This window comes from Perca flavescens, chromosome 24 (assembly GCF_004354835.1).
Source record: "Perca flavescens isolate YP-PL-M2 chromosome 24, PFLA_1.0, whole genome shotgun sequence".
Taxonomy (NCBI): Eukaryota; Metazoa; Chordata; class Actinopteri; order Perciformes; family Percidae; genus Perca; species Perca flavescens.
The window spans coordinates 15,913,185-15,934,976 of record NC_041354.1 but is presented as its reverse complement, the minus strand read 5'-3'; the positions used below and the strand labels follow the sequence as shown (position 1 = coordinate 15,934,976).

General features: G+C 41.1%; 2 protein-coding genes across 2 annotated transcripts in view; both read right to left on the bottom strand.

The window, feature by feature from the left end:
• Positions 1 to 940: 940 nt before the first annotated feature.
• On the bottom strand, positions 941 to 14,059 carry LOC114550716 (zinc finger and SCAN domain-containing protein 31). Its single transcript, XM_028571498.1, has 4 exons — positions 13,871 to 14,059; positions 10,928 to 11,132; positions 6,927 to 7,092; positions 941 to 2,876 (listed from the first exon to the last, which is right to left on the bottom strand). Exons 2-4 carry the CDS (start codon positions 11,129 to 11,131, stop codon positions 1,831 to 1,833), a joined length of 1,416 nt encoding a protein of 471 aa, XP_028427299.1. The 5' UTR covers position 11,132; positions 13,871 to 14,059; the 3' UTR covers positions 941 to 1,830.
• A 2,895-nt stretch (positions 14,060 to 16,954) lies between these two features.
• LOC114550702 (zinc finger protein 184-like) overlaps positions 16,955 to 21,792 on the bottom strand; it is a 29,327-nt gene continuing 24,489 nt past the window's right edge. The window contains exons 4-5 of the mRNA XM_028571475.1: positions 20,347 to 21,270; positions 16,955 to 17,068 (exon numbers count right to left, since the gene is read on the bottom strand). Of these exons, the coding sequence (XP_028427276.1) occupies positions 17,043 to 17,068; positions 20,347 to 21,270 (950 nt within the window). The 3' untranslated portion in view covers positions 16,955 to 17,042. The remainder of the gene's footprint in view (positions 17,069 to 20,346; positions 21,271 to 21,792) is intronic.

Sequence of the window (21,792 nt, the reverse complement as noted above, 5' to 3'; positions counted from 1 at the left end):
GAACGGGGTTGGGTTTAGGAAAAAAAAGAAAGCGACGGTTGGGTTTAGGAAAAGTGACACGCGGGACACGATCCCCGGTCTCCTGGGTGAAAGTCTTGTGTTTGACCCATCCGACCCCCGTCCAACCTCCCTACGTGGATTTTCGCCCTTTCATACTACTCGCTACGGCGTCAGTTCACACGCAATCGCAGGGTAACGTAAGTCAATGGGGGCCAAACGGTTTTGATAAACACGCTATAAAGCGAGTATGCGTCTTGATAACGCACCAAAAATGACATACGAATTGGCGTGTCATACGTACGCCACTTAGTGACATCAGTCTGTTGTTTAGCTGGAGCTGAGCACGACTGCATCTCGGTCCTCGGCTGAACCGGAAGTTGTTCTGTCCCTCCTCTGTGAAAGCCGTCTCAAAAGCTCTTATTTCTGCCCCGATGACCGAGCATCGAAGAGCTATTTGCGAGGAAACACGTAGGCAGTCTTCCCGGGAAGCCGTGCAGCTATAAGGGTTGCTAACTCCACTTTGTTAAGGCCACATCGGTTGGCCCGGACAAGAGAACAAATAAAGGCAGAGTCTCCTCACAGCATTTTCTGCGTCAGAGTTGAATCAAAGGTTTGCCTACTATCAAAGTGTGTGTGTGTGTTGGCTGGATGGATATTAAAATAAATCTGTGTACGTTAAAGGTGCCCTAGGCACGATTGCGAAGATCCAGGACTTAGCCAAAAAATTTGAACATCGACAACTTCTTAGCCCCACCCCCCACAAGGGAGAGTGTGTGCATGAGCAGTGACTGACATGAAGTTGGACACGCCCCCTGGCCCTGATTGGTGCATCTTAACAGGGAGCGGTGGGTTTTTGCAAATCGCACTACAGGCTGTAGGTGGTGCCAGATTTTTTTTAAATGACCTGCTTCATGTAGTTCTACTGGAACATAGGGTCAGTTTCAGCAAATATGACAGAAAGGTAGTTTTATAAGGCTTACCTACTGCACCTTTAAGGTACCAGGTTTAGAAAGAGGATGTTAGTTACATGCTAGATTTTGTGTCAAAACTAACATCAACTGGAGAGCAGTTTGGCTATCCAATAACTTGACTAAAAGAACATTACAAAAATATAGGTCTGGATGGCATTAAATCAAATCACTACATATACGTTAAGCTAAACAGTTAACATCTTTGCTTAGCTGCTGTCGCTATGCTAACGCTGGCCCAATTGGTCACATTACCACAGGAAGAAATCCTGTGGGAAAGCCAGGCTGGGAGAACTGTGGTTCTGAAGTCAAGCGATGCAGTCTCTGTTGTGCTGCATACCAATCCTGCAGGCTGAATGATGCTGTTTGCTTCAGTCCTGGTAGTTAGCTTGATGCTAACTGCTTTCGTTCTTCAGCTGTGTCGGATTAGCTGGTGGACTTTGCCCAAGTCAGCAATGATAACTGGTTTACTGTAAGCAGGCACTTGTGTCATCTGCTAGAAAAGAACATCTGGAGTGCAGGAATAGCCAAGCACAATGGCAGTTGTTGCCTTTAGAAGGCTGGTGACGTCACAGCGCTTCAAATTTAGAGACTTTTTAAATCTGGGGAGTCTGCTGGCAGACTGAGTGGGGTGGCTGTTCCTTGTGACTACAGAACAGCTGCCATTTTGTCGAGGGATTGGGTCAAATAAATTGGCTATTTGTTCCATTTTGAAAACAAGTACAGTTTAAGTTTAAAATATTAACAAGTTAATCTTTGGAATTCCGTGAATTTATATTATGTTCATAATACTATTCATTATTCGATTTTAGACTTGTATGGCTTTTAAAGGACCCACAGAGTATTGCATCTCATATCACTTTTAAATAATGCATTTATTTTCAGAGGGTTTCAAACTGAATGAGGTTACCTGCTCTCCTTCCAGACTGGAGCTCCACCCCACATGGCTGACCAGTTTCTCTCCTGTGTGGGCTCTCGTGTGTTTCTGTAAACTTCTTCTCTCTCTAAAAGTTTTCTTACAGACTGAGCAGCTAAATGGTTTCTCTCCGGAGTGGATTCTCATGTGTTTATTAAGATTACCGCTCTCTATAAAAGCTCGTTTACAGACAGAACAGCTGAACGGTTTCTCTCCTGTGTGGATTCTCGTGTGTCTCTGTAAACTTCCTCTCTCTCTAAAAGATTTCTTACAGACGGAGCAGCTAAATGGTTTCTCTCCCGTGTGGATTCTCATGTGTATATGTAAACTTCCACTTCCTGTAAACGCTTTCTTACAGACTGAGCAGCTGAATGGTTTCTCTCCTGCGTGGACTCTCATGTGTCTATGTAAATGTCCACTTTTTACAAAACCTCTCTTACAGATGGAGCAGCTGAATGGTTTCTCTCCTGTATGAGAATTCAGGTGTCCACTGGGGCCAAATCTTTTCCCACACTCACTCCCACCAGTACTACATCTCAGATCACTGCCATAGACTTTGTTACCATTCAGAGAGTTTAAACCTGACTGAGGTTCCCTGGTCTCCTTCCAATCAGCACTGTCATCAGTCTCCGGTTCAGAAGGGTCTCCAGTCTCGTCATCAGGTTTTGAATGCAAATCTGGATCCGAGTTCATGGCTGGTTCTGGTCCTCCATCAGCTTCTGTTTTCATCTCTTCAGTTTGTCTTTGATGAAATTGTGAGAACTCAGGTTTCTCTTCATCATCTTCACTCTTCACAGGGACAGGAGTGAATGGGCACTTGGTGACATCAGCCTCTTCCAGTCCTTGAAGCTGCTCTACACCCTGACTGATCCGGAGTTCCTCCTGTTCCTCTTTAGTGTGTGGGGGCTTTGTGTCCTCCTGGTCCAGACTGGAGCTCCACTCCTGCTGATGTTCTTCACCAACAATCACTTTCTGGACATCCATAGGTAAACCTGAAACACCGATAAACAGCCATCAACGTGAATCTTAAAAAGGGCAATGTCGTTTTTGTGTTTTTCAACCTGTCAAGATTTCCGACCGCACGTGGAGGCAGCAGCGAAAGATGGCAAGGAAAAGAGACGAAGCAAGCGTTGAAGCGACTTCTGCTTTGTCGTTGCAAGACACGGTCACCTATTGTCACACAAACTCCTGAGTGGCTCAACGCTTGGGTTTTGTTTTTCCCTTCACTGTGACTAAAACGTGTTTTTTTTTGGCAACGATAGCCAGTGATGTTGATCCTGTAACTTTACCGGGACTCTCACGCCGCAATACGGAGTGACAAGTCTGAACTCCCGTTCCATGATAGACTTTTTTCATGGCAGGCATGTTGACATGTCATAGTAGGAAAAGCCTAGGTGTATTCAAAACCATTAATGATGGCTGCATTCCACTTAGGAGAGGTCCTGGTATTGTGCATGCTGACTCGCTGAAATATCTTATTGGGACACTGGATGGGATTGAGCCATCGTTAACGTTATCACTTTCAGCTGGGCTTTTCCTACTATGACAAGTCAAAATGTCTGCCGTGAAAAAGGTCCATCGTCCGCCGCAAGGGGACGCCGTGTTCATTTTTTTCTCCAAAGGTTGAATCGGTCGGTGGTTATCGGTCGGATGCAGGCATCCAAAAATGAATGAAAAGACCCGCATTTTTGGCGGACTGTCTGACGAGTGACGACCGACGCAGCGTTTGCGAATCAACGCTCAGCCAGCGCCTCACTAGAGCATTAGCGCCATGACAGTCATAATTACGTTAACCCTACCGACCATCCTGTATCATCTTTTGGTCCGATTTTTTTTTAAATATGTGAAATAGTTATTTCTTCCTGAATTGTTTGTTAATGTTATGTGGTACTTGTTTGCTATAAATACACTAAGGGCCTTGTAAATGTATGTTATATAAAAGGGATTCTTGCCTAAAAAAAAAAAAAAAAAAAAAAATGACATAATTATACCTAAGTATTTGGCCATAAAATATCTATAGTCACTTCAAAGTACGGCTGTCACCTCGATTAGTCGACTAATCGGTCGTTTTGGTCTTAGTCAACTAAGATTTCTTTAGTCGATTAGTCATTTTTTATGCTTATTCATGCTTAATTACTCATTTCCAAGAAACTTCTGAGCACATTTATGGTAAACACAAGATTTAAAGTGGTGCTTTTGCAGGATTAATTGTGGAGAAACTCAGTTTTACAGATGGTTAATTAACTACATTTATATTGTGCTTTTCTAGTCTTAACAACCTCTCAAAGCGCACAGCTCTTTCAATTAAGACAACTAATCGATTAGTCGACAAATATTAATAATATATAATTGTATAAGTGTTAGTCGACTAAGAATTTCTTTAGTCGAGGACAGCCCTACTTCAAAGCCATTCATGCTTGCTAGCACACTTCAGCTAGTGGAGGTCTGCATGTGCTATGTATTGTCTTCAGTACAACTAGACTTTAGTTAGCCATAGCCCTCTTAACGTTACATACTGTTTAACATCAGGCTCTAACTTGTAGAATTACAACACGTTTGCACCTTCTAAGTTGGAGGCAGGTACGACAATAATATCGTTTTTGCTCATCCAAGTCAATTCAGTTACAATTTGTAATTGTTTGAAAATATTTATCTGCTTTCCGATCTAAGCTTAAAATGATTACGGACGGACGACGGCGAATGTGGCCGGGGCCCTCAAATGTGGCGTAGTCGGGTGATTGACAGTTAAGTCCGTTTTCACTCACAAGAGGTCTCCATGGCACAAACTGTTGAGCAGCTGGATCTGTCAAGAAGCTCAGTGTCAGAGGCTGCTGTGCCCAAGATCAACCCCCGCCCCCCTCAGACTTTTTTTTATGAAATATGTTTCATGTGAATGTGCCAGTTATTCATTAGAATTGTCCATGTTCTTTTAAAACTCGGGGTGGCTTACGTACACACACACACACACACTTCTATAGAGCTCACAAATCAGAGGAAACTGAAAATCGGCAAGATGTGAAAGCTTTCCAAATTTAACAAATTGTAACTTATGTTTTCCCAAAAAATAAGGATAATTTTCAAGAGAAACAATCAAAACATCAAACAGCAGTGTGTGTGTGTTGGAACGTTGCGAGTCATGCTGCGCATAAAAGCCAAACGCACCAATCCTTCTCGTGCAAGGACTTAAAAGCGGATGTTGTTGTAAAACTATTCAATTTCCACCGGTGTCCAACAGCATGACAGCCAGTTTTTTGGGCATTACTGGAATCGGTTGAGGACGTGGAGTTGGATGTTACTGTAGATTTGGATGAGGACACTGAACATGCGTTTGTGAAAGTTATCGACTCTCTCTCGCTAAAGTTACAAAGCATTTGGCATCGTCTCTGGTAAATGTATAGAAGACTTGGTGGAACGGCTTCAGTGTAACTGCACGTCGTCTCCGATTCCAATTTAGAGTCCAATCGAGACGCATTTTGACTGTTAATGAAAAAGGTTGTCAGTGATTTAATTAGTAGAATAATTGTGTCCCTGCAATCCTCTAAGTAAAGCTCTTGGTTCTGACTGAAAATATAAGAGGGGTATTGAAAAAAGAGGAGAAGTATTGGCTGTTAGTAATACTCTCTATCTCTGTCAGTAGCAGCCCTGGACTATTAATGCAATTAAGCATGCGGTAGTTGAGAGAGAAAAGGCGTTAACGTGGAACACTGTCACACTTTCCTTTCTCCCCTCATTGGACTAAGTTTATGGACAATGTTGTGCATCAATAAGTAAGTCTGATGTCCTGTAGGTACGGGACGATGTTATGCAGGATTTAGGAGTTAGCAACAGTAGAGGCTAATTCACGAGGATGCTATTTTATGTGTGAGCTAATATTGCACATCGGTTCATGTGCGCTGTACGAGTTATGTTTCTGTTTATTGAACGCGTTAGTCAGTGCAAATATAATAAATATAACTGAGAATGTAGTTTAATCTCAGTAATGATGGTAGATTAGGTTGTTACTGTCGCTCTGTTGAAGGCAAACGTCCCACTGTACTGTCGTTACGCAGATCACGGACATCTGATTGAGTCTAGACTTTACGGTGCCGTTAAAGTAGGTCAAATTGTAATTACTGCCCCTACCAGCAGGCTGCAGCATAGCCATGTCATACTGTCCATTTACAGAGGGCATTGAAATATATGTCTGATCGAACTGTTAGCCCATAGTAGTAGAAAAAAATATTTATGTAAAGAGATATAGTAAAATATATAAACGATATCATTGTCCATCACGATGTTTTACTGTGAACATCGTCAACTGGCAATTTAGGGGACATCGCCCAACCATAGCCTACTTGTAAGAAGCCAGCCTTCTTTGGGAGTTATCGATCTTTTTCCCTCCCTTTTTTACTTCAAAGATAAGCTACCTAAGTAATAATCTCAATAGTCAAATAAATCCCTGTATTGAATTTGTGATTATTTGGCTAAAGATTTCTATTTCCTTCTATCTACCTTGCTGACACAAACACTAAGCTTAATGCAAATGATTGTGTAATGGCGTCACAAATGTGCAAATGAGCGTATGACGTCATCTATCATCTATCCTTTTTGCGAATTTTGGAGCTAGTGCTAGCTACGTTAATTGGAAAAAAAAAAAATATATATATATATATATATATATATATATATATATATATATATATATATATATATCCTACAGGAAACACTGTACAAATGCAAGAATAAAAGTTGCAGTGAAAGAAATGAATATTTTTTTGATTTAATAGGTTGTAGGGATGGAGGGATGAGTTTAGTTTTGTTTATGTTCTTTTGAGTGTATAAAATAGGTTTGGAATTATTTTTACAACTGAAATTATTTTTTTGCTATAACAGAGGGAAAGTACCGGAAAAAGGAACCGTTGGGTACCCGGAACCGAAATTTCAGGTAGCGGCACCAATGAAAATGTGAACGGTACCCAGCCCGAGACGTAACGTGTGTATATTTACCTTTGTCGAATGTAGTGACAAGTGGGATTGTTAATTCTTAAGAAGGATGATCTCACTTTTCAGGAGGTGCTCATAGAGTCTCCTCATCTCCTTCACTATCTCCTGGGCCACCCCATCAGTCAGAGGGATGTGGTGGACTATGTCCCCGCAAATGTCCCCGGTGCGGCCCTGACGCCCGAGAAAAAGAATCGGGCAGCAGCCAAGGGCACTGAGTTTAAAAACCTGCGAGAAAACAGTGAAGAAAGATGTATACATTTACTATATTATTATTATTATTATTCACACCTGGGCTTGACACATTAGCAGAACAGGAGTTTAGCCATGTACAAGTGAGGCTTATCAGCACAAATAATGTTAAAGGTCCCATGACAATGTGCTCTTTGGATGCTTTAATATAGACCTTAGTGATCCCCTGATACTGTATCTGAAGTCTCTTTTATATAGACCTTAGTGGTCCCCTAATACTGTATCTGAAGTCTCTTTTATATAGGCCTTAGTGGTCCCCTAATACTGTATCTGAAGTCTTTTATATAGACCTTAGTGGTCCCCTAATACTGTATCTGAAGTCTCTTTTATATAGACCTTAGTGGTCCCCTAATACTGTATCTGAAGTCTTTTATATAGACCTTAGTGGTCCCCTAATACTGTATCTGAAGTCTCTTTTATATAGACCTTAGTGGTCCCCTAATACTGTATCTGAAGTCTTTTATATAGACCTTAGTGGTCCCCTAATACTGTATCTGAAGTCTCTTTTATATAGACCTTAGTGGTCCCCTAATACTGTATCTGAAGTCTCTTTTATATAGACCTTAGTGGTCCCCTAATACTGTATCTGAAGTCTCTTTTATATAGACCTTAGTGGTCCCCTAATACTGTATCTGAAGTCTCTTTTATATAGACCTTAGTGGTCCCCTAATACTGTATCTGAAGTCTCTTTTATATAGGCCTTAGTGGTCCCCTGATACTGTATCTGAAGTCTCTTTTATATAGACCTTAGTGGTCCCCTAATACTGTATCTGAAGTCTCTTTTATATAGACCTTAGTGGTCCCCTAATACTGTATCTGAAGTCTCTTTTATATAGGCCTTAGTGGTCCCCTAATACTGTATCTGAAGTCTCTTTTATATAGACCTTAGTGGTCCCCTAATACTGTATCTGAAGTCTCTTTTATATAGGCCTTAGTCAGGGCTTGACATTAACTTTTTGAGGCACTTGTCCTTCGGACAAGTACATTTACGTTTCACTTGTCCATGAACAAAAGTCACTTGTCCGGGTAAAGATTCATCATTTTATAATTTTTTTTGTGTTTTGCTAATGCAGAATTTGAAGAAACCATTGAAAGCATCCAAACACTATCAACATTAATACAATTCAGTTTAAACAGTAGAAACAAATGTGTCCCAAGAATAGATTTCCCCTTCAACAAGAAAAAAGGATCTCCAGACTCATAATACAAAGTTATACTTTGCACGCCGGTGTGCAGAAGTTATATTGAGATTCTAAGTGAATATTTTAAAGTTTCTCATTACTTTCAGATTCCTAGTCAATATTCTAAGTTACTATGTCAATATATTGAGATATTCTGAGTTACTAAGTCAATATATTGAGATACTGAACCAATATGTTGAGTTACTAAGTCAATATATTACGATACTAAGCCAATATATTGAGATTAAGTCAATATTTTATAGTTTCTCATTACTTTGATATTCTTTGTTTATATTCTGAGATACTGAGTCAATATATTGAGATACTAATTCAATATTTTGACAAGAGGTAGTGGTGTTGAACTTATACTATATCTAAAATAATTTTGTAGACATAACAATGGATTTTGCCACTAAATGTTGGTGTCAGCGTTTTTTTTTCTTTCTACAATTTCACTTACCAAGGGATCCTTTAAAAAGGTGTAGCTACTTTACAGTTGATTATTACCTGATATTTAATCCGCTACAAACGAGTAGCGGAGCAGCTAGTAACGTTACGAGGCAGAGAGCCAGCCGTCAAGAGTCAAATTAACTTCATGCTTCATCCGCACTATCGCCACGAGTGACAGCTTTATTCGGCTCGTTTTCTGTGAACGATGTGGGGACGGGGTAACGTTAAAGCGTAGTTAGCATGCTAACGTTAGCTAACTAACACCGGCTGCCTGGCTTGCTGGTTCCGCGGTGCTTTCATGCTGTATCGCTTACAGAGAATGAGCTAACAGTGGGCTGGGTCTAACGTCAGCGGTCCGCTCACCCGCTGCTGCTGGGTCTAAAGTTAGTTAATGTATTTGTTTCAAATCGGTAAAGTCAAATCTGTAACATAAACGGAATGAGTGGCACATAATAACGTATATAATGCTTCATCCACACAAAGCACATTGCTATCGCCACGAGTGACTTCTGTTTTCAGCTTGTTTTCTGTGAACGATGTGGCGAGGAGGTAACTTTAAGGTGGAGTTAGCAAGCTCATGTTAGCCAACTAACACCGGCTAGCTCGCCGTGCTTTCATGCTGCTTCGCTTACAGAGAATGCGCTGAACAGCGGGCTGGGTCTAACGTTAGCGGCCCGCCGACCCGCTGCCCGGGATTGTGGGGTAAAATATGTATTTGTTTCAATTCTGTAACATTGACGAAATGAGTGGCATTTTGTTTGAGTTTTAACTTGTCCAGTGGGGCAAGTCAATTTCTCTTCCACTTGTCCTACAAAAAAATCCACTTGTCCCGGACAAGCGGACAAGCCTTAATGTCGAGCCCTGTTAGTGGTCCCCTAATACTGTATCTGAAGTCTCTTTTATATAGACCTTAGTGGTCCCCTAATACTGTATCTGAAGTCTCTTTTATATAGACCTTAGTGGTCCCCTAATACTGTATCTGAAGTCTCTTTTATATAGACCTTAGTGGTCCCCTAACACTGTATCTGAAGTCTCTTTTATATAGACCTTAGTGGTCCCCTAATACTGTATCTGAAGTCTGTTTTATATAGACCTTAGTGGACCTTAGTGGTCCCTTTTAATACTGTATCTGAAGTCTGTTTTATATAGACCTTAGTGGTCCCCTAATACTGTATCTGAAGTCTCTTTTTTATATAGGCTTTTTAGTGGTCCCCTAATACTGTATCTGAAGTCTCTTTTATATAGGCCTTAGTGGTCCCCTAATACTGTATCTGAAGTCTCTTTTATATAGGCCTTAGTGGTCCCCTAATACTGTATCTGAAGTCTCTTTTATATAGACCTTAGTGGTCCCTTAATACTGTATCTGAAGTCTCTTTTATATAGACCTTAGTGATCCCCTGATACTGTATCTGAAGTCTCTTTTATATAGACCTTAGTGTTCCCCTAATACTGTATCTGAAGTCTCTTTTATATAGACCTTAGTGGTCCCCTAATACTGTATCTGAAGTCTCTTTTATATAGACCTTAGTGGTCCCCTAATACTGTATCTGAAGTCTCTTTTATATAGACCTTAGTGGTCCCCTAATACTGTATCTGAAGTCTGTTTTATATAGACCTTAGTGGTCCTCTAATACTGTATCTGAAGTCTCTTTTATATAGACCTTAGTGGTCTCTTTTATATAATACTGTATCTGAAGTCTCTTTTATATAGACCTTAGTGGTCCCCTAATACTGTATCTGAAGTCTGTTTTATATAGACCTTAGTGGTCCCCTAATACTGTATACTGTATCTGAAGTGGTCCTCTCTTTTATATAGACCTTAGTGGTCCCCTAATACTGTATCTGAAGTCTCTTTTATATAGACCTTAGTGGTCCCCTAATACTGTATCTGAAGTCTCTTTTATATAGACCTTAGTGGTCCCCTAATACTGTATTGGGGGAACTCACATTAATGTAAAAAAAAATAAATAAAAGTGAAATTTTCATGCTATGGGACCTTTAAATTACTTTTTGCTCAGCTCTTAGCAGCTTTGCTTTGGGCCTTCCGCCACAATATTTAGATATTTCATACATGATGCGATAACGTTAAAGTGTAACAGACAAATTGATCAATGATAAAAAATAAAAATAAAAAATTCATGGCCAAACCCCCTTTTTAAATTAGAGCGAGTACAACTCACAGACAGCTGGGCCGACCTAATGCTCCTGCTGGAGTTCCTGTGAGACTTGACAGTGGATGCCCAGCTACAGTGGTTCAGCTTGGCTTGCTTCTTTTTTAATCCTTCGTTAAATTGCAGGGGGCAGACGCACTCCACGCACGTCATCCTCCCAAGGGAATTTGGGGCCCGACAGGAGGGGCAAGGCTTTTTCCGGGGCTTCGTCATTCTGCGAATGAAAAGAGAAACATAGAGAGGTTAAAGTATCAAATGGAAAAAATATAGTATGTGATTTTTTGTTTTTCTTCATTCATAATTGCCATAGGGTGATAGAAGATATAATATGCTGTCAATTCTTGACCCAGTGTGTAAATATCCACAGGTATAAATTGGAATATTTATTTCTGCGCATTACATATACCGTATTGGTCCAAATTTAAGATGCCCCTTATGATAATTAAAGGGCAACTATTATATAGCATTTTCAGGGTTTTACTTGTATTTTGTGTTTGTACTAGAATATGTTTACAGGCTTTAATGTTAAAAAAAAACAACAAAAAATGCCAAAGTGCCAAATACTTTGATGCCACGGTAAAAAAAAAAAAACAACAAAAAAAAAAAAACAGCTTGAGAGCGACACACGCTCAACACACAATGTATGAACTTCAGGCCACTTACGTAGGCTACGGTGAAAGCTCTCCATGGAGCCTCTGCAGTACCACGAATCAAGCCTTAAGCCACTTTCCGACCGGACGGATTTTTGCAGTTCCTAGAACATAAAATTCCTAGAACCCTTTTTTTCTCGTGTTCCGACTGGACCAATTTGGGGATTTTTTTTTGTTCCTCTGGCCGCAGTTCCTGCTTAGAAGTGGACTTTTCCTAGAACTACCTTCCTGGAAATACTTGGTCGGAAAGCGGCTTTAGACTTTGACCCTCTCGCTGTGTGTTTTCACTTCATCGAGGCTAATCGGAACACTTTGGTCGCCTAGAAATGTCCGCTGACGGAAAAATAAATCGGCAACTTTTTTGTTTGTTGATAATTGATTCCGAATATTTGATAAGTTTCAAGTACATTGTGGAGGGACATTATGTTGTCTGTGTGAAATTGTGTCAGCCTTTTTAAAACTATATCTTAACACTGTATCGATAAAATTAATAATTGATGATTGAAACGGTAATAGTTAGCAGCTCTGGTTTTCACCGTATCACATGGTTATGGATGTTTTAATGCTTTTAAATGTGTGTACTGTACTGAGAATGTGATGTGTATCATTATTATATTACATTAGGGTGACCAAATGTCCTATTTTGCCCGGACATGTCCACTTTTTACCTACTGTCCGGGGCGTCTGGGGCGGGGGGACCAGACCAGACAGGGACCAGAGCAGACAGGGACCAGAGCAGACAGCAGAGCAGCATTGCACACGAAATGACCTTAGTGGTCCCCTAATAGTGTATCTGAAGTCTCTTTTATATAGACCTTAGTGGTCCCCTAATACTGTATCTGAAGTCTCTTTTATATAGACCTTAGTGGTCCCCTAATACTGTATCTGAAGTCTCTTTTATATAGACCTTAGTGGTCCCCTAATACTGTATCTGAAGTCTCTTTTATATAGGCCTTAGTGGTCCCCTAATACTGTATCTGAAGTCTCTTTTATATAGGCCTTAGTGGTCCCCTAATACTGTATCTGAAGTCTCTTTTATATAGGCCTTAGTCAGGGCTTGACATTAACTTTTTGAGGCAGCATTTCCTGCTAAAGATTTCCCGCCGTGGTCAGAAAACACAGGGGAGACACTTTGTTTCTCTCACTGTGACTCTAGAGTCGTACTCGCTCGCCGTCACTCTCACTTCTCCCTCGTTCTATCACCCACTCCCCACACACACACACACACACGCACACACACACACGCCGGCTCGACGCACACGTATAAACATCAGGCCACTTACGTAGGCTACGGCGAAAGCTCTGCGTGGAGCCCGCGCACAGCCGTAAAACAAGACTAGTGCAGCTAGGGTAGCTTCACAGTTGAACAGCAAAAACAAAATGTCCCATGTAACGTCCCATTCGGGACCGGACGCGATATTAAGAATCCCACTATCGCCAAGACCCACACTTCAATAGCATTCACACACTACTATTGGCCAGGCTTTCATGCTTACATGTACAGGTCCTATCCCCTGACCCATCCCTTAACCCCTAACCTTAACCACTCGCGGTGAAATGCCTAACCCCAACCAATCAATCTGCTTCGTAGGGCGGGTCTTGGCGTGGCCATAGTGGGATTTGTCAACGGAAGTGGGAGGCGGAGTGCACTGTGTGCAAAGCTGGCACATATGTTTCAGTGTCTTTATTATTTATCTTATTACATTGAAAAGGTATTAAGAGATATTTTGTGAAAGCTGGATTTTCTAAACACAGAAGAGGTCACATTTCTTATTTATTTTAAAAGAGAGCTATTATTTTGTTACATATTATATTTTTATTACAGAAGTTATTTTGGCACCATTGAGGCGTAATAAAAATAAAGCACGTTCGTTAACCTCTGAGAAGCCTGTCTGGGTTTGTGTCTCGAGGCCTTTTTTTGGAAATCAAAATATGGTCAACCCATATTATATTTTCCCCTCCAATAAGGCTCCAACAGTGGGCGTAAGGTGGTGCGCATGATAGACTGGGCAGACTAATGTCAGACCTGAGGTTATGTAGCTAGCTACTGCAGTAGAAAGTAGCTCGAACACGAAGTAAAGACCAAGTACCTCGAGATAGTGGAGTAAATGTACTTCGTTGCATTGCACCACTTCACTAATAATACGAAGCGTCGACAGAAAGCCTCATGAACACACAACACCGTGTTAGCAGGAGCTAGCTGCTAACAGACTGCGTGTGGATAGGGTTAGTTTAACTAACGGTTAGCTTAGCAAGGAGCATTATCAATAAATATGTCTCCAGAAGGAGAGAGAAACCCAACCTGCTTCCCTCCGCTGCTTCTTCAGATACTGGAATCTGGGCATCTACCTCGGGTAGTCAAAAGAGACTAAATTAAACTCCTTAGTCCTTATTTACGCTCAGGTAACGCCGTCAAACACATTGCTATGCTAACCGTGTTGTGTCGGAAAGCGTCGCGTGAGACTCGGAAACACATACACAACGTCCGCTACATCCCCTCCCGGCTTTCAAAATAAAAGCACTTTGAAAGTCTTCTGTTGAGTTAAACAGCGGTTAGCATCGTTTTAAGAAGTCGATTCTGCCCAGTGTCCTTTAACAAGATATGATGAGCATACTGTGCAGTTTTTAGGTAGCCTACTCGTTCTTCAGTATTTTCATTTCCGGCTACTTTCTACTTTTACTCCATTACGTCTACGAGATGGAAATATTGTACTTTTTACTGCATTGCATTTATGTGACAGCTTTAGTTACTTTACAGTTTCCAATTATTAAAACAAAACAGTCAACTTATGAATAATTTTGTATATTTATAGATTAAAACTACCTAGCAGCACATAATGTAATTCAAATGAGCTCCGCCTTTACCAGCTGCAACATTAGTGATGAACACATGACAATACAACAATATATATTATTTTGTCCGTATTTCGCGAGATGGGAGTGGGAATCTGTTGCGTGTATCACTGCTGTGGGTCAGTTGTTGCCGGGTTACATCGCCATGGTAATATATGCTGAGCTGTGCAATTAATTGAAATGGAATCGCGATTACAATTTCAGCTCCCAATGATTTGCTCATTACGTCATTACGCAAGTAAACTCATTTTCTCTCGTGTTCTGGATGAAAAGTTTAAATAAGAAAAGATCACTGTTGTATGTGTTTTCACTGTTGCTTCATTTAACACTTTTTTCTTTGAAAGTTCAATAATTGCAACATCTTCCAGAAGACAACGAGTAATTGTGTTTAATTACCGTGATATTAATCCTGGCCCGAAATAATCGTGATTATATTTTTTTCCATATTCCAGCAGCCCTAGAGCAGGTTATGTTTGCGATTAGAGACCAACCTGTTATGGTTAGGACAGAGCGGACCCAAACGCAGAGCTCAGCACAAGATACTTTATTGGGAAAAATGGATGGCAGCGAGGAGAGCACGGACACGGGGGCTGGAGCCGGGAACAGAGACACGGAGAGACCGGGGCTGAGAGATCGACAGGGGAAGCACTGACGCGCGGAGTGGCGAGAGCTGGGGCAGGCTGGTGCAGGAACCGTGAGGGAGGTACTGGATGGAGGAGCCAGCTGACTGGAGGCTGGGTGACGGGAAGGGTAGCAACTGAAACAAGAAGACAAAAAACGGGTTACAAAAGCACAGGGAGGAACACACACAGGATAGTATCTTAGAGCTTGGGGCATATGTCACCAATGAGAGCGGAGCAACGATCAGCGAAGATGTTGAGTCAAACCGGGGTTGATATACTGGGCTTGATTGAAGTTGATGACCGGCAGGTGTGTACGGCGGGAGGAGTGGTAGTGAGGAGGCGAGCAGGTGTGCGCAATCAGCTGGCTGGCACAGCAGGCAGGAGGGGAGGGGGGGAACAGAGAGAGACAGAGAGGCAGAGCCAACACAAACTGAGAGGGAAAAAATAAAAAACAGACCCTCACAGCCAGCCGGACACCAACCATCACATATTCCCCCCGTCACACTGGCATTCACATTATTAATAACCTCATTTGTAGGAGCCACGTTGTGTGTTGTGTATGGCCTCATTTATATTGTTAATTATTATATTGTGCACTGACATTGTAGGTGGTTGGCGTTTTCATCGCGGTTTGAGCGGAAGTGATAACATATTTGTTTGCTTCAGCTGTTCACCTGGTTCTTTTTGGGCTTTGACAGAGAGGGGGTGAGCCTGGGAGCGAACACTTTGTTAACGCACTTATTTCGACTTACAAAGTAAGTTTACATTTGTAACTGCAGTGCTAGTTGTATTTTACGTGTGGAGGAATAAATCATTGCAATACAATCTTGGGCGCATCACGGTGTGTTTGTGCGTCTCTCAGTGTTTGGTCCCTCACAGCAGCCCTTTGTTGGACTGCTTACAGCCACATCATTGATTAGATTACTGTGAAGAATGATAGATGGACTTTACTGTCTACGGCTATGGTGGCCTAAAGCGGGCAAAAGCGAGGAAAAAAAAAGAGCTATGAATTAAAATATACAAAATAAAATCTGCTTCTGTGCCTCTACGTCCTCTGGCCCGAACCAGGCCGGTCCTCCCCGGGCAAAGGAAGAGAAAAAAAGAGCCAACGCAGCAACTCCGCCTAAAAATACCAACGAAGGTCTGATGTATTGGATGAAGCATTTGAAAGATTAAAACGCTAGAACGCTGAATCTAAGAGAACAGAAAAATTATTTTAGATAAGAAGCTGTTAGAAAAGGTTTGTCTTGACCCTAGGAATCCAGACAAAAAGTGTATAAATTGTGGGATAGCTTTTATGTTTTTGGTCATTGAAATATTTTTTAGGGGCCCTTAAATGGTGCAGATGATGCATTACAAACCTAAGTGAAAACTTAAGGAAAAAGTGTCAAAATAAAAAAGTGCTTTATTTTGCTACTGCACTTAAAGGCTTAGATCATTATTCTAAGGGTCTGACAACATTATGGAAAGGATCCCTAAAGAAATACCTTTTAAAAACCTCTTTAAGACCTTTCTGTTTAACCAGAAACAGCTCTGAAGTCACTAGCGCTAAACCCACCAGACTCCATTTAAATAAACAATACTTTTAGCGTGTGTATAGAGATAATTTCACATGTAAATCGATAAACTATGTGTTTATGTCAACCAAAACTAGAGTTGTGATGGTTGGAAGAGTAGGAAGACCACCAAAAACTGCTTTTCATAGTTTTATTTTGTTTCGGTTGACTTTCAATGAAGTGTATTTTGCGAGGCTAAAATTATTGTTTATTTACATGGAGTCTGGTGGGTTTAGCGAACGCAATTTCGCAGATGTTTTCGTATTTAAAAAAAAGATCTTACTCTTTAACAGAAAGGTCGACCTCCTTTCCATAATGTTGTCACACACTTGGAATAATAATCTGAGCCTGTCAGTGGCAAAACGAGCACTTCTGTGAAGGTAAATACAAGCTGCACAATTGTCCAATAACTCACGTTGTAGCTTGGAATCCTGGACCAATGTCAAAGATTGTTGTTCCCATCATTCACTTCGACAAAAAAACCGGAAAATAGGGTCCAGGTTGAAAAAAGAAAAAAACGGAAGTTACCCTTTAAGTCTGTGTTAATGTTTCTGTATGAATTTAATATGGCAGGCTAAACAGTCCATGTTAAATTTTTCTCATTTACTACTTGTAGAATATTGTGTAGCATGGGGATTTGGTAAACATGGAGATGAAATGCAAACGGAGGTGACCTCTGCAACAACAAAGTGCTGCTGGGTGTGTCTGCGCGCTAGGGGTGGGGGAAAAAAATCAATACAGCATAGTATCGCGATATTTTTCGTGGCAATACTGTATCGATACACAGATGCCAAGTATTGATCTTTTATGATATATGTGTTGGTCAGTCTGTCTGCTTGACAAGCCCATTTTGCAGCAATAAAAGTGAAGTGAGATGTACAGACAGAAATTTATCTTTTTAGATAAAACAGATGTTGACAAATCTTTCCTTTGGGGACATCATTTGCAATTGGGAAAAATTTGAAGTTGGAAAAAAGGTAATACATTGCAATATATACTGTATCGCAGAATATTGCAATATGTTTAAAATCGCAATAATATTGTATCGTGACATAGATATCGTGATGATATCGTGAGGCCTCTGGTGATTCCCACCCCTAGTGTGTGCAACCTAAAAACTATCGCGGCCATCACAGAAATAGAGAAAGATAATCCACAGCCACTGAGAACATTAGTGTCAAAAAAAAACATTACAACAATATAGATCTAGATGGCATTACATTGAGTCAATACATGTACATTAACAGAGGTTAAACAGTTAACACCTGCCCAGACGGTTACATTACTACAGGAAGAAATCCTTTCGTTAGCTCGCCATATCATCTTTGTGGTAAAGCCAGGCTGGGAGAGAACTGGGATTCTATTGTCAATCCTGCAGGCTGAGTGAAGCTGGTAGCTTCAGTCCTTGTAGATAGCTTGGTGCCAACTTGTTTTGTTCTTCAGTTGTTTCAGGTAAGCTAGTAGACTTTGTCTTAATTGTGGTACATAAAGGATAAATCCGGTACATAGTGAACCTAGGGGTTAATAACACGTGTACAGAGTCGACCGTTCTCTGGGATATGTTTTCATGCTAATCGAATGTGACCAGTTTTTAGCGCTAATTAGCTTATAACGCCAGTCATCGGGGCACGGGTAAAGTTTAAAGAAATCGCTATTTCTACACCACTAAGAAGGCCCAAAATAGCACCACACTTTCACAGTAGCATAATGAGGGTCCCTACATGTAAACAGGTCATGACTGTTTTCCCAAGATGGCGCCCGCCTGTATACGCGAATGGTACTGTCTAACTCTCTAACTATCTTTTTAATAAACTGTCTTTACACTCACAAAGTTCTCAATGCTTCAGTTTACATGTAGGGACCCTCATTATGCTACCGTGGGAGTGTGGTGCTATTTTGAGCCTTGAAATAGAGATTTCTACACCACTAACAAAGTATATAATAATAGCGAAGTCTTAGTTAAGCAAAGTGTTAGACCTTAACTAACACTTAATTAATGTATAACAATACTGAATAAGCAATAACTAAACAGTTATTAATGCTCTTTGGTAGATTTATTGTAAAGTTGATAACAGGCTCATAGTTAGTTAAGGCTTGTTACTGCATTAACTAATGGTAAAATAGACTTATATAAACAGTTAGTCAAGGCATTTACTAATGGTAAGTAGACACCTTAGTTTACTGTTACTAACAGCTGGCAAGCTGGCGCGCGCAAATGTGACGTCATGGGATCGGCGTAACGATTTACCAGCTTGGCTACGGCTACTGTAAAACGGGCTTTAGACCTCTCTCTCTGCTGCGTGGCTGGTGCGAGACAACAGAGCCCCCTAGCAAACAAGCTAACTAACTAGCATGCGGGCAAGCCACTACATTAGTAAAATGTAACTCAATGTAACATTTACCGGTTCGTCACAGCGTAGGAAAGCACAATGCTATCGCCAGATAAGCGACAACTTTCGTTCAGCTCATTTCCAAGTACATGAAGGCACGTTGGGTGGAATTACCGCTAACTGCAAGTGAGATTTCTTTGCGGTAGAGAACAGATAAAATCCTGGTAGATGGACAGTTTGGTTAGCCATCTCCCCGTGTCTGCCGTCATCCCTGCAAGGAGTGAAGCTAAAATGGGGCAGTTTTAACCAGCCTCCCTATGAGGAATTTCGGGCTTTAATACTACTCGCTACCGTTGTCGCTCTTAATACTATGTCATCTTAAAGCGCCGCTTAGCTGCTGCTCTGCCCGGTGCGTTCTACACACGCGCTGAAGGGTGCTTTTTGCATCGTATTCGACGCTGACAGCCGCTGCCCAAGCGTCCGTTTTTTAAGAGTTCGGAGAAGTGCGGGTTCGTCTGCTTGTTGTTATTTTGGGGCTACAATGGTTCTGGAGAAAGCTACAAGCAGCAATACCACAGGTTAAGCAATTGGCCTGAACAGGCACTGCACTAGTACCCAAAGTTCTTCAATTCGTCATTTATTTTTTTTTTTTTTTTGGTGTACTTGCAATTTGTTCTTTTCAACAGGCTTTAACAGAGCAAAAAGCGCTCCATTCTCGAGCCAGATCTCGTTGAAATTGCACTTAGCCCTATTCGAATGAAAGGAATATAGACCTTTTGCACAGCAGACATGTTGACATATAGTAGGAAAAGCCCAGGTGTATTCAAAACCATTAATGATGGCTGCATTCCACTTAGGAGAGGTCCTGGTATTGTGCATGCTGACTCACTGAAATAGCTTACTGGGACACTTGATGGAATTGAGCCATCATTAAGGTTATCAATCTCAGCTGTGCTTTTCCTACTATGACAAGTCAAAATGTCTGCTGTGAAAAAGGTCCATTAACAGAAACTTTTTTAACTTATTATTTCTAGAAGTAACTTCTTTTACACATGCACAAAATAATCTAGGAGATACATTAACCCACACACCACATTGTGTCACACAAGCTGGGTGTGCTGCGATTAATTCTGACCCCGTTGCAAAGTTTGCATTAGTGGACATTGGTTCCATGATGGTTTTATTTCGATAATTCTGTTACATCATGAGCAATATAACCCCAATATAAATATAAAATGATTCACTGACTATAACGCAATTTCACAACAGTAACGTTACCTTCATAATCCAAATTCATTTTTATGGGCTGTCAAAATCATTTAAGAAAATTCAAACATTAAATTCTAATTATTGAATTATAGACTAGTTAAGGACCCACTGATGTCAGATCACTTCTAGAGACTTATTTATTTTTACCTTGCAGACTGGGGTTCCACTCCACACGGCTAAATTGTTTCTCTCCCGTGTGGGTTCTCATGTGTTTCTGTAAATGTCCACTCTCTCTAAAAGCTTTCGCACAAACTGAGCAGCTAAATGGCCTCTCTCCTGTTTGGATCCTCACGTGTTTCTGTAAATTACCACTCCCTGTAAAAGCTTTATTACAGACTGAGCAGCTAAATGGTTTCTCTCCTGTGTGGGTTCTCATGTGTCTATGTAAATTTCCACTCACTGTAAAAGCTTTCGTACAGACTGAGCAGCTAAATTGTTTCTCTCCTGTGTGGATTTTCATGTGTGTCTGTAGATGCCCACTCTGTTTAAAATATTTCTTGCAGACGGAGCAGCTATATGGTTTCTCTCCCGTGTGAGACCTCATGTGCCTCTTCAAATGTCCATTTATGCCAAATCTTTTTCCACATTTAGAGCAGCCAAAAGGTTTCTCACCAGTACATCTCAGATCAAAGACAGAGACTTTGCTATTCAGAGAGTTTAAACCTGATTGAGTTACTCTGGCCTCCTTCCAGTCATCAGTCTCCGGTTCTGCAGAGTACCCAATCTTGCAGGTATCTGGTTGCAAATGTGCATCTGGATCCGACTTCCTGGCTGGTTCTGTTCCTCCACTGTCCTCTCCATCAGCTGTTTTCATTTGTTCGGTTTGTCTTTGATGTGAGGACTGAGTTTTCTCTTCATCATCTTCACTCTTCATAGGGACCAGAGTGAAAGGGAACTTTGAGATATCGGCATCCTCCAGGCCTTGAAGCTGCTCTCCCTCCTGACTGGTCCAGAGTTCCTCCTGTTCCTCTTTAATGTGGGGGGGCTTTGTGTCATCCTGTTCCAGACTGGAGCGCCACTCCTGCTGCTGTTCTTCACCAACAATCACTTTCTGGACATCTGAAGGAAAAGCTGAAACACAAAAGAAACCGCTGTTATTGTTAATATTAACAATACTTTGCTAATTAGCTAAATTCAATCACATCATGTCAGGACACCGGTTCATAATGAGATCATCTGCTACACCTCTGGCCCCGAAGTGCATCATACAATACTGAGCACAACACGCCTCCCTAGAAAAGCTAAACTCAAAGCACTATACTGTAGATTTTTCAGGCCACCATTTTAAATAAGAACGTGTTTTTAATGACTTGCCGTTAAAAAATAAAGGTGAAATAAAAAGTAAAAAAGATTTCCTGCTATGAATATGGGAGGAAAAACTAAGAGTTTTGAATTATACAGAAAACAAAATACTGGACAGTATTTTAACACTGTAGGCTGTGGTTTATGGGCCCAGTCGTACAGCAGCCCACCGGGAAAACTCCTGTTACTCCCGATGGCCAGTCTGCCCTCGCCTGTCACTCTACTTTCACCATAGAGGGTCTGAGATTATTATTTACAAGGTTTACTTAATGTGAATGTTTTGATGCTTCA

Bases quoted from the DNA above. Each gene is read 5' to 3' on its own strand.
- LOC114550716 (XM_028571498.1), bottom strand. From the start codon at position 11,131: ATGACGAAGCCCCGGAAAAAGCCTTGCCCCTCCTGTCGGGCCCCAAAT. The intron at 7,093-10,927 runs GTGAGTTGTACT...GTTTTCTCGCAG, and splicing joins TTAGGTCGGCCCAGCTGTCT to GTTTTTAAACTCAGTGCCCT. The intron at 2,877-6,926 runs GTGAGATCATCC...TCGGTGTTTCAG, and splicing joins CTATGAGCACCTCCTGAAAA to GTTTACCTATGGATGTCCAG.